The following is a 13064-nucleotide window of genomic DNA, read 5'->3' as shown; positions in this document are numbered from 1 at the left end:
TCGGCTTGAACTGACACTCTTTTACAGCACAGAATTTCTCTGTTTGCTTGTAAAACGTCTTGTGTGTCTTTACTTTGGTCTCTCCATGGTGTACTTGTGTGTTCTTGTCCATATTTGATCTGTGTTTTTATGTGTTTGTGTGTTATATAGGGACTTTTGCTGAAGTCTCTTGTGAAACATTCATGTCAGAGAGAATAATGGATAAAACCCATAATGGTCATTTCATTGTAAAGTAACAGAACATTTGTATTTTATCATCTGAGATCAGAGCTAAGAATATTTCCAAATTTCATAATTCATAATTATCTTGTTAGGTCACAGTATAAACATTTTTTTAAAATCAATTATCCATATTATTAATTTGATCACCCTTTTTTGTGTGTTTGTCATCTTTTTGTGCAAAAAATGTCTATAACCCATTATGTGAGTTCCTCCAAAATGCAGGCATTTATCTGCAGTAAGATGTGCTTGGTTTGTTTGAGTGGGTATTAGCTTATCACATGATTTTCTTCAGGTCCAGTGCAATTAATGTTGTAAAGATCCTGAGAGTCCTGCGAGTGCTGAGACCGCTGAGAGCCATCAACAGAGCCAAAGGACTAAAGGTTCACAGAGAAAACACAAAATATAGTCCTAGTTTAAAGAGAGACAAATCCAGACACTAACTTTGATCTTTGTTGTGTGTTTTGTTTTAGCATGTTGTGCAGTGTGTTTTTGTGGCCATCAGGACCATCGGCAACATCGTCATTGTCACTACGTTGCTCCAATTCATGTTCGCCTGTATTGGAGTGCAACTATTCAAGGTAAAGAAAACAGAAGAGAAGCAAACAGTTTTTAAGGGCTTTAGGAAAAAAAAATTAAATCTATGCATCTTTCAAACAGGGCAAGTTCTTCTTCTGTAGTGACAGCTCCAAACAGACTCAGGCAGAGTGCAGGTAGTAGAACTCTCTTTTACCAAGTGTTTATTTTTTTTCTCTTAGACTCTAACTATTGGACAGCTATCATATATGTCTGATGTTTTTGTGTTTTCAGAGGTTCCTACATCATGTATAAAGATGGGGATGTAGGGAAACCAGAAAAAGCCCTGAGAATGTGGAGGAACAGCGATTTCAACTTTGATGATGTCCTGCAGGGAATGATGGCTTTGTTTGCTGTGTCTACATTTGAGGGGTGGCCAGGGTGTGTCTCTTCTTATGCACTTACATTGTCTTATGGAAGTATTTGTACCTCTTGAACTTTTTTCACATATTTTCACATCAAAAATATAAACAAAAAAAACAGGAAATCACATTAAAGGAATTTCAAATATTTTTGTTTTTTCAAATATAGTCGATAAGTATTTAGTTAATGCCAAAAATTTTAGTATTTTTTTGCATAACCTTTGTTGGCAATCACAGGGGTCAAACGTTTCCTGTAAGTCTTCACCAGGTTTGCACACACAGTAGTCCGAATGTTTGCTATTCCTCTGTTGCAGATCTCCTTTAGAGCAGTAATGTTTTAGGCCTGTCACTGGACAACACAGACGTTTAACTGCCTCCACAGGTTTTCTATGCGGTTGAGTTCTGGATACTGGCTAGGCCAAACCAGGACCTTGAAATTGTTTTAATGGACCACTCCTTCATTGCTCAAGTAGTGTTAATGAGACCCATTGTCATGCTGGAATACCCAGTCACTTTCCATCTTCAACACTTACACTGATGAAAAGAGGTTTTGGCTTAAATTCTTATTATATATGGCCCCCGAATCCTCTTCCCTTTGTAGAAAAAAAGAGCACCAAAGCTTTTAGTTACCAACCCAATGCTTTGTAGTAGGCATGGTGTTCTTAGGATGCAAAACCACGTTTTCCATCCTCATAACATGACAATTTGAGTAAGTGCCAAAACATTGACAGCATGATATTCTCCCAATCCTTTTCTAGATAATCCATATACTCTCAGGCAAACCTCAGTTGGACCTGGACATGTACTGGCATAGACAGGGAAACATTTGGCACTGCAGGATTTCAGTCGTTCTCGGCGTAGTGTGTTACCGATAGTGGCCTTTGCTACATTTGTCCTCTCTGTTCATCACATATCAGGACTCTCCTTGAGGTTTTGGGATTTTTGCTCACTGTTGTTATGATAATTTTCACCCAAAGGGTTGAAATCTTGCATGGGACCCCAGATCAAGTTTGATTATGAGTGATATTGCATTTCTTCTGTTTTCTTAGAATTGCTCCCACAGCTAATTTATTTACACCAACCTACTTGCCTATTGTAGATACACTCTTCCCAACCAGGTGCAAGTCTACAATTTTCTTTCTTTTGTCCTTTGACAGCTCTTTAAGTCTATCCTTGAGTTCGGAGTCTTACTGTTTAAGCTGTGGACAGGTAAAAGGGTAATGAGTGAATGACAAAAAAAAGTTTCTCAAAGACAAAGGTTTATCTAGGCCAGACATCTTGCTTGTTTGTGAGTCACCAAACACTTATTTTCTACCATAGATTGCAAATATTTTTTTTAGTTCTCTAATGAGATTTGTTTTATAACATTCTTTTCTCTTTTTTGTAAGTCAATACAGTACAACTATATTTACTGCAGTTATGGTTGTGTTTGTTTATGGGGATCTCTTCCTGCCTTGCATATCCATAGGCTTAAATTTATCAGCCATTTCTTTTGAAAGATAGTGTAACCTTAGGCCCCCTCAAGACAAAGCTGTGTTAGAGTGTATGTGACAAGCTTCTTTGCCAATAATGATGAAAAAGCTGCAAAATCAACAAAATTTGAAACCAGCTCCTAAGTAAGTTTGACATAGCTCCCAACAGCGTCTCCATCATATTTACCTCTAAACACATAACTGGCTACACATTGGTGTGTCTGCACATGCAAGCCAATGCAGCCCTCACCACCCTTAACATTCATGTACCAAAACAACCACCAAAATCAACAGACTTTGGTGTTGCAGCTTTGTTTTAGAAGCTACATTTTAGAAGCAATTGCATTTACTGTGGATTTTACATTTACTACTTGCTGCTCCTTTACTATTTGTTGTCAGCCCTTTATTTTCTTTGCTTTCATTGTTTACATCTTACTTCTCCCTTTCTTCTTCTACCCTCTTCATTTGTGTGGTAGTGCTAGTGTGCCACCCTCTAACATTGCATAAATGTAACAATGCCTATTTGAACTTTGTCAACGTAAGGCAGTTTCATCTTTACACTTGAGCCTTTTCATTGCGGATACCTCATTCAACATTGTTTGGATGTCACTTCAGTCTTGCCAAAGGCTCTCATTTGGATTAAGGTCTGGACTTAAACCCAGGCAACCAAGTATTACAGTGGGGATGTGGTACTCAGGTTGTTACCTTTGTGTGCTCTAGTCTTATCTGGCCAGGACACATTTTTCCAAATTTTCTGCTGTTTTCACTACATGAATTACGACAGGAATTCTTTTAGCTTTTTTGATGAATGGCTTTCTTCTTGCCACTGTTTTACAAAGGTCAGACTCATAGAGTGCAGCACTAATAGTTTTCCTGCAGACAGATTCTTCCGACAAAGCTATAGGAGCTCTGCTGCTCCTTTGGAGCTACCTTTGGCCCTTTTGGCTGCTTCTCAGGAGAACTTTGCAAGACTGTGTAAGATGTTCACGGCTTGACATATTGATTAATAACCAAACTGCTGTAACTGCTCTAGAGCCTTTTTCTTAACCAGTGTGCTTGTATTTGGGGTCCTTATGGGGCTATTTGTTAAATAATGTTTTTTTTTACTTAAAATTTTGGAACTTCTGCAGGCAATTCTTTAACAGTAATGCTCTTCTTTGCATTGGTCTGTTACAAACAATATCAACATACACTGAATAGACAGAAAGGGAGGTGTGTGCTTATAAAGTATCATTGAGTAAAAAAGTCTTAAAAGGTACAAATACTTTTGCAAGACGAGTTTAATTTGTCCCTGTGTGCGTCCGCTCTGACAATTAAATCCCACTTTTTATGTTTTTCTCCTACTCTGCTGTCTGTTAGGTTACTGTACCGAGCCATAGACTCTCACACTGAGGATGTTGGTCCAATCTACAACTACCGCGTGGTCATCTCTATATTTTTCATCATCTACATCATCATCATCGCTTTTTTCATGATGAACATTTTCGTCGGTTTCGTCATCGTCACATTCCAGGAGCAAGGAGAGCAGGAGTATAAGAACTGTGAGCTGGACAAGAATCAGGTAGTCTTTGGTATATTTCGTGGGCACTTTAACACTTGTACTAACATAACAGTTGTGTAGATCAACATTTTAGAGAATATGAAAGCTTTGTTATCACAAAAACACATGCAATCAGAAAACTGTCATGCAAGTCAATGTAAAAGCTAACCTATGTGGATGTGTGTCACAGCGTCAATGTGTGGAATACGCCTTGAAGGCTCGTCCGCTGCGTCGCTACATTCCCAAGAACCCTTACCAGTACAAAGTGTGGTATGTGGTCAACTCCACCTACTTTGAGTACCTGATGTTCACACTCATCCTCCTCAACACTATCTGTCTGGCCATGCAGGTTTGTCACACATGCTCTTGAACACACAGCACTCTCCAGAATGTCCGGCAAACTTGATAAAGATTAATATGCCTTAGAAAATTTTGATCTTTAATGGAAGTTATATAATCTCATTCTGAAACAAAAAGAAAAACTGTTCTAATTTGAGTCCATTGTCCGACTGGAAAAAGAATCCCAGTTGAGGAAGTCTTATTACCAATGTACTAATGCTATACTTTCTCTAGATTATTTGTCATCTAAGATCTTTATGAACTTCGCCTCTGCTCAACCTGTAGATTTTCATAAAAATTTGGATTAGGGACCAAAATGAGTATGAATTTTAAAGCCAAATATGGGCTATTTTTTTTTTACTATGCTTTAGTGTTGTTCCTATGGTTTTTAAAAAAGAAAATGTCGTTATTGTCACAGATCCATTACCATTAGAATTAGGGATCTAGAAGTGCTTTCCTAAATATTCATCCTTGTTTGACTTCAGACTCACCTTTTTTTTTTGCTTACAGTTTTACTTGCAAATAAAGGCGAACTCAACGTCAATGGGTTGACGACATGGTTCCAGTTTAAGCAGGAGTATCGTTAAGCAAACTCCACATGTCTGCTCCTAGAAAAAAAAGCTACTTTCTATCATTACTCCTCAACATTTAATAGTTTTTGTTCCTTGTTGTCGTAGTTCTGTACATGGTGGGAATGTAAGTAAAGGTTGAGGGCTAATTATTTTACACGATTTATTGTTTGCTGACTATAGATACAGTCAACTTCAAAAGAGGGGCTATTTTCTTTCTGTCCCTGTCTGTCTATGCCCCGACTTCTCTCTCACTTTGTTCAATTTGTCTCAATTTGCTCAAATATTACTAATATTTGACATCATATTTTGGTTTCAGGAAACATACACTATATCTCTTAAAATTGTTTGCTTGCCTCCTTTGACTCACATATGAACTAAAGTGAAATCTCAATCATAATCAATAGGGGTTCAATGTGACGTTGATCCACCCTGGCTCTCATTCTCCACTCTAATTCATCCCAAAGGTTTTCTGTTGGGTTGAGGTCAGGACTCTATGCAGGCCAGTCAAGCTAATAATGCCTTTGTGTATTAACAACTCAAACATTAACAGATGGGAATGTGTCGTTTAATTACAGGAGTGCTAATGGAAAACATTTCTACACACATAATCAGTAGCTTAAACATGATAGGCTATACTTCTAACTCTCGATTTAACAGCTCAGGTTTCAAATCTTAGATGATAATGCTATGATAAGGCTTTTGATTACAAGTATCTTGCATCATAGAAAAACACAAAATGCATTTAAATTTCAACTTAATGTGAAAATTATTTATATTTTTGTAGAAGAAACATTGTGCTGATATCTTTAACGTGACGCTACTACTCCAAATTTTTTGTTTATATAAAAAAAACAATTGCTTTAATTAGCACTAAAGTTTTTTAAAGCTTAAGTTAATATGAAACTTAAGGCAACTCAAACTTATTATAACTCCCAACCCTCAGTCTCCATCTAATTCTTCCCAAAGGTTTTCTGTTGAGGTCAGGACTATATGCAGGCCAGTCTTTATGGACCCCTTGCTTTGTGGACAGGTGCATAATGTTGGTAGAGGAAGGGACCACCTCCAAACTGTTCCCACAATGTTGGTAGCGTGGAATGGTCCAAAATGTCCCTTTTACTGGAACTAAGGGGCAAATTTGAAATTATGCTAACTATTGCAAAGGTAGGCTTTCTATTTAAATAAGCCGTAGTTCTGGAGGGTGCTGAAATTAGCAATGATGCCAGAGTTATTCTCCTCTTTAAGGATATTGCCAACTCTGCTGTGTGTCTTTGCAGCATCATGGGCAGACCAAAAATTTCAATGATGCAATGAACATCCTCAACATGCTCTTCACAGGACTTTTCACGGTAGAGATGATCCTAAAACTAATCGCCTTCAAGCCCAGGGTAAGTTCTATAATACATAATTGTAAACTTGAGATATAAGTTATATGGTAATATAAATATAAGTAAACTAAATAAGATGAGATTTAAGATGTTTCTTCTTTAAGCATTGAATTGTGGTACCGTCTTTCTTGTGCAACAATGTTATTGCTCCTGCTAATTTCTTTTTTTAGTTACAATACCATCATAATGAAAAGTAGAGTAGAAGTGGATGGCATATTTTAATCTCACAGCTCCCCTCCTACCTAACTGTAGTTGCTATGAAGCTGTATACATTCATTGGATAAGCTAATAATGCCCTCGTGTATTAACAACTCAAACAGTAACAGATGGGAATGTTTCGCTCAATTACAGGAGCGTTAATGGGAAAAACCCTTACACACATTATCAGTAGCTTAAACATGATAGACTATACTTCTAACTCTTGAGTTAACAACATTAGGTTTCAAATGTACAATTGTTAAAATAATATCTTCAATTACATGTATTTTGCATCATATAAAAACACATTAAGCATTTAAATTTCAGCTTAATGTGAAATGCTTTAACTAGCACTAAAGTTGTTTTTTTTAAGGTTAAGTTTATGTTTATTCAAAACTAAAAGGTTCATAAATTCTGAACCTTTATTTGCTTGGTTTCCAAAACTGAAAATATTATGTTGTATTGTTTAATGATCTAGCCTGTGCAGAAAATTCAAGTCTCAATGTATTTTAAGCCACCAACATCCACATTAATTTAGGGGGTGTGAACACTTTTTTATTATTGTGAAGTACAATGTGTGTGTAAAATGGATCTTCATAATGACAACCTCCAAAATAATTATTTACTTCCAATTGACATTTAGCAAAACTTCCCTCAGTAGAATTGGAAATATTTACATGACTTTGTCAAATCTAAGTGATTGGTTTAGCAGGACAGATCCTTGCAAAGCCACTGCAAAAATGTGTGCTAGGAAGTTATTGCTGTGTTTGCTTTGACGCTCTGAACTTATTGTGAAAAAGCTTAGGCTTCCCTTGCAGGTCTTCATGGAACTGGCTCCAGAGTAAAATCCTCTCCGGACAAGAGTTGCTGTATTCTGTCTAATTAATTGTTTTTCGACAGGTTTTTTACTGCCTGCATGAACAAAAGACTGTCTTTATGTTTCACATGTACCATTTTTATTATCTTATTGATTTTTGAGACTATTTTACTTCATTGTATGGTTTTTGTTTATGAATATAAGCCAGTTTGTAAAGATTTCTAATGTTTAATTATTCCTTCCCTTATTTGTTTAGTTTGTTAGATATTAGCCAATTTAATATGATAAAGTTCCAATTTATCTTTGACTGATGGGAACTGTGATTGGGAATTTTACTGTGGAATTGACTCTTACTTTCTAAAACCTCTAAAACCTCTAGATTTAGGGATATTTTTCAGGGGTTTTGTTTAGAGTGCTACTGTCATAGCATAGGTGAATAGGTCAGCGGCGTATTCACCGCCAAACTATTGCATAGATGTCCAAAAGCAGGTTGGGAAAAAAGCAACAGGAAGCTAGTTAAGAATTAAAATAAACACAGAAAATGAAATAAGAATATAATTTTGGTTCACCTTTCATAAAAAGCAGCAAAGTCTAGTCATGTGTCAGGATGGCAGAGTTAAATCTCAGTGTTAAATGACTGTTATGCATTTATGTTCATAATGAATCTATTGGACTATCACATAGAAAACTGCATTAAATATGGTACTTGTAACATGATAAAGATGAATAAGTTAGGGGGTTTTGTACTTTTGTAAGGCTCAGTTTATAACAGCAGTCTAACACACCATCCTAAAAATCTAAGAATAATAATCTTTTTGTGATGCCACATCAAGCCTAGATGATTTTTTTCAACTTCCTTCAGCCCACTGTACACTTTCATACCACCTTAAGGGGGGCTGCGAAATGGCAGCAGATGTTGTTTTCCTTCTAACATACCTTTCTCACCCTCCTCTTGCTCACCTCATCCTGTGTAGGGGTACTTTAGTGATCCCTGGAATGTGTTTGATTTCCTCATCGTAATTGGCAGCATAATAGACGTCATTCTCAGTGAGATCAACGTAAGTACGATGTCCCCCTTTTCGCTCTCTTTGTCTCTCCTCCTCCTGTCCTTGTCTCATGTATCTTCTCGACTCTCCTTCCCCTCTTCTTGACTTCGTCTGTGTCAGGCTGCTGTTTCTGTCTCTTTTGTCAGCCTGTTTTTCTTCCTTCCTTCTTCCTCCTCCTCTTCCTTCACACTATAAATCCAAGATGGCCATTGCCACTAAGGGGGACCCCCTTCGTTCACCTTCTCCTAGCTTTAAGGCTTCCCAAACAAAAAGGTGAAGCTTTTGCAGCCAGGGTTCAGCTTTAAAGGGTTTATCAATTGCGTTCTCCTTTTTTTCCCACTATGTTCGAAATGTTGCTGGGTTTTAGATTTATTTTATTTCCTTTTGGTTGTATTGTGGCACATACCCCTAACTAACTGAACTAACTCACTGACCAATCATAAACAGTCTCACACAGCTTTTTAACTCCAGCAGAGGGCACTTTTTCATTGTTGTTGTGATTTTGTTCCTGACTGTGGTTCTTGATGACATCTCCTCTCATGGACAAGCATGACCAGCCGCTGCTGCTCCTCCTCTGCTGTCCATCTCTTTCAGACTGCCCCCTTTTTTTTTTGTTTGCTGTTGAATTTTGTTGATTCTTTCCCCTCTTTCCTCCTCCTCAGAACTCCAATGCTCCTGTATGTAATGTTTTATCTTTTTTTTTTTCTCCTCTCTCCTTTTGATTTCTGTCGTTTCCATCTTTTTTTTGTGTCTTATGTTCTGTCCTTTTCTTGTTCTTCTGTTGTTTTCCCTTTTCTTTCCATCCCCTACACAGCATTATTTTGTTGATGCATGGAACACTTTTGATGCCTTGATAGTTGTGGGTAGCATTGTTGACATAGCGATCACTGAGGTTAACGTAAGTAGTCCTACTCCCTCCCTCCCTTCTTTTGCCTTGCCTGATCTGCCATTCCCTCGTACACAAACAGACTGAGTGCTGATTCCTATTTCACAAGCTTTCAAATGACCAAGTGTTTGAATGCAGTAAACGGCCATTAAAACTTATAGATCAAACAAGAAAAATCCCTGCCCCCCCAGTTTACTATGAACATATCTTCATATTCTATAACAGTTGTTCCTAAATGTTCGCCGCTTCTCACTCCCAATTTTCTGTTTAGATTCCTTCCCATTTGAAGCTGTCTCAGATAGGTGCACACGCCTCGGTCTGCTGAGCGTTGGTAGCATCAAAGATTTTTGCATTTGTCAATAGAAACCTTCTGCATTTTTTTCAGCACTCGGTTTGGTTACACATTAAACTATCTTTCATCATTGCCACTGGGAATATCAAAATATTACCCTGGCATGATGGACACTGTATAGCATGGCATATTCAAAGGTGGCATAACAGGGCCTTTTTATTTGTCGAGGTACAAGGGAGGATATTTTCAATTTTTACTTAAGGATCTGAAACTCTCCTAACTCCTAAATTACCAGAATAACCTGAAGATTAAATGAGTAAAAGGGCTACTGGTTTCTTTTATCCTCATATACATATATGAGGAAGTATTGGATTCATAAACGGATTTATGAAGTACGCCATGTCATTTATGGAAATGCCAGCATGACTTTTATTATTGGTTCTATGGTCAGCAGTGGGACTGGCTGAGTAGGAATGTAGAAAGGTGATCATTTGGCTCTAGTCCTGTAGCCTAATTAATATTATTTTGAGCTATTCTAACTTTTGAGCCTTCAGCAATGAAAAAAATAAACCAAAGACATATGTAAGTCGCTAGGTGGAGATCCTCCCATATTCTCCATATTCTCAGTTTTAAATTTCTTTTAAGATAAGGACCAAGAACTGAACATTCATTTTCCTCTACGCAGAAAAACATGTTTTACCTCAGTGGCTTTTGCATACAAATAAGGTTGATTTATCCCAGGAGTGTACGGACTTAGCACTTTGTCTCATGGCTTTAGAAAGCGAATCCATTTTTACCCATGAGAGGTCGACTAGGCTGCCTTTAAAAGACACAGGGTCATTTAGAACTCCAATATGAGATATGGGATGCTTTATTCAGCTTTCCAACAGCAATCTTTGCAGGAGATTGCTGCATTTTCAGTGAAATAATAACTTAAATGAGCATAATCTTTATAAGCATATGATTGTATTAATAGTTTGTGTACCTTTTAAAAGAATAAAAAGCCTACTTTATGCCAAGGTTTACTGGGCCTGTGATATACACCTTTGTCATCTATACAGTTCACTGATGTTGCACTGCACACTTTGGTTTGAATAGTGCACTTTATTTGACTGATTTGGTCAGTTTGAGAGATTAATTGATTGATTGGTTCCTTGAATGAGTAATCTTTTTTTTTTTATGTATAATCTAAAAGCATGCACAGAATCTTTTTTGTTTCAGTTAGAGGATTTAAAAAATTTGGGCAACAATTATCCCAAGTACGCTTGTTTTTTTTATCTTGATTTTAAGAAACCCTCCGCACTCCAACCCTGAGAGAACTGACTGTTTTGAACAAGAACCGAAGCATTTCAAATGTTAGCCTGTCTTTTCATTTCATTCCTCACACAGGTCCAAGTCTTTTTTTTTTTAAACAGAGCAAAAGAAAGGCTTTTTTAAAGTGCAAAATGAAATGCAGTGACAGACTAGCATTTTAAATGTTATCACATTTTCTTTAGTAAATAATTAAAAGGCAAGAACATCCCATCTGGGTGTGCCCACTTCCTCACTCTGCTGGGTATCCGTTGACTTAGATTAGCTGAATTTGTTTTGAGGAGCTGTTGAAAGGAAAATATTCTCCCACTGCTGGGTCCCTAATTCTCCCCAGCTTCCTGTGAGTGCTTCTTAAACCATGTCTGGATTTTTTTACATTTTACTTTGGTATGTGTAGAACTAGTATGAACAGATTGGTAGTGGTTTGCTCTGCGTGGTGCCTTGCAGAGGATGTCAGTTATGGATTGCATCTATTTCTCTTCTCTTTCTTTGGAATGCTTCCTCCTCTCCTTCCTTTCTTACCTTTCTTCTTTTCTTTCTGAGCCTTTTCCGTTAACTTAATCTTCTGTTTTTGATGTTTAAATCTCCCTCTATTGACCTTTTTTTCTCTCGTCGGTCTGTGGTGCCGTTTGCTCACCTGAAATGCAAGCAGGGTAACATGGGCTTTCCTTCGTCAATCTGTCAATATTTATGTATTTAAAAACAACTTGAAATGCATTTTTTTTATTAAATATTTTCAAATTTTCTCACAGTAAGAGAATCTAAAGACTTTAAAGTATAGTTTTTAAGAGGGCACCCATGTTACCCATGGAACTGATTGAATTTTTGCTTGAAAATTTGATGTGCAATGTGAGAGAGCAGTTCAAGTTCATTTGAATAAGCCCATTAATGCAGTGAGCTGCAGGTAGAAACACTCACATCTGCACAGTAGTTCAGCCTGAAAAGAAGACTGTATTTTTAGATTGTTTTGTCTTTTTTATGCTATATTTGTTCTGGATAAACTCTCAACAAATAAAGTAGTTCACCAAGGGACACAATTTCCCCCATAGTTTGTATCTCATGAGCTTAATAGTAAATAAACTAAGCATTTTTCAGTTAGGTTTTATAGTTTATTTCAATAATTTAGTTCAGATAACTTGCCCTAAGTTACCCTACACAATTCTATACTGCCACACTGGCTCTAAACCTGGACATAACCTTGTTTAAAAATTCTAGTCATATTTAAAATATACTTAAAAGAAACTATATTTAAATAACCACATAAAATGCAATATTTATCTTCAGTTTATCAGTTCTGGTGCTGAGCAAACTACTTTATTCTATAAAGTAACATAAACTGGTAAATTATCAGGCTGATACTTAGTTGATGCACATTTGAATTCCATTTCAGACTTTAAGTCAATTAATCTAATTAAGTTTAAAGGAAGTTTAGCTATCTAGACAGGATTTGTTGGAGATCTATATATCTGCTTATCAGAATCCTTTAGATATAGTAGATGTTTGAAGAAAGAATACAAAAAATCAATTTATCAAATTGTACAAACACCGCCCTTGTAATTAAGGGCTAAACGCTTTTGCTGAAACATTTAGGTAATATTATTTTAAAAAATGATGTTTTATTTAGGATACATGTGTGAGCATATAGTTGTTTGTATGCCCTAGTTAAATTTCTTTACCCCCTAAATATATCCAACATTGCGTGTTTATTTGTTTCCTTATTTTTTAACCAAAATATTTTACAACTTATTTTCCTTCCCATTTTCTTACATTATTTTTTCTGCTTTTCTCTTATTATCTTCCTTAAAAGCTGATATAATTGACTTGTTCCAACTTTTTTGCTCATCGTCCTGTAATGTTGTGGGAAAGTATTTTAAGGCAGCCAGTCTAAACCTGAGTCTTAAATACTGTACTCCCAGCAACAACCAGCAGGTGTCCCCCAAAAGGCCCTAATTTCCAAATGGCTTTTAAAAGGAAATGCATTGAATATTACATTTTAAATATAATAATGATAATATTAAACCGATTTATAATTTAATCTAATGTCAGCTA

At 36.5% G+C, this 13064-nt stretch overlaps 1 protein-coding gene across 3 annotated transcripts in view; it reads left to right on the top strand.

Annotated features, from left to right (window-relative positions):
• LOC107095494 (voltage-dependent L-type calcium channel subunit alpha-1C-like) overlaps positions 1–13064 on the top strand; it is a 169004-nt gene that overhangs the window by 124867 nt on the left and 31073 nt on the right. For all 3 annotated transcript variants that reach the window (XM_015391617.1, XM_015391620.1, XM_015391621.1), the window contains 8 exons: positions 515–602; positions 693–800; positions 880–932; positions 1030–1176; positions 3989–4190; positions 4360–4518; positions 6355–6465; positions 8455–8538. In XM_015391617.1, the coding sequence (XP_015247103.1) occupies positions 515–602; positions 693–800; positions 880–932; positions 1030–1176; positions 3989–4190; positions 4360–4518; positions 6355–6465; positions 8455–8538 (952 nt within the window). The remainder of the gene's footprint in view (positions 1–514; positions 603–692; positions 801–879; positions 933–1029; positions 1177–3988; positions 4191–4359; positions 4519–6354; positions 6466–8454; positions 8539–13064) is intronic.

This window comes from Cyprinodon variegatus, unplaced genomic scaffold, assembly GCF_000732505.1.
Source record: "Cyprinodon variegatus isolate N-32 unplaced genomic scaffold, C_variegatus-1.0 Scaffold552, whole genome shotgun sequence".
In the NCBI taxonomy this organism is placed as follows: Eukaryota; Metazoa; Chordata; class Actinopteri; order Cyprinodontiformes; family Cyprinodontidae; genus Cyprinodon; species Cyprinodon variegatus.
Note: the sequence above shows the minus strand (reverse complement) of the source record. Positions and strands in the feature narration are given on the sequence as shown.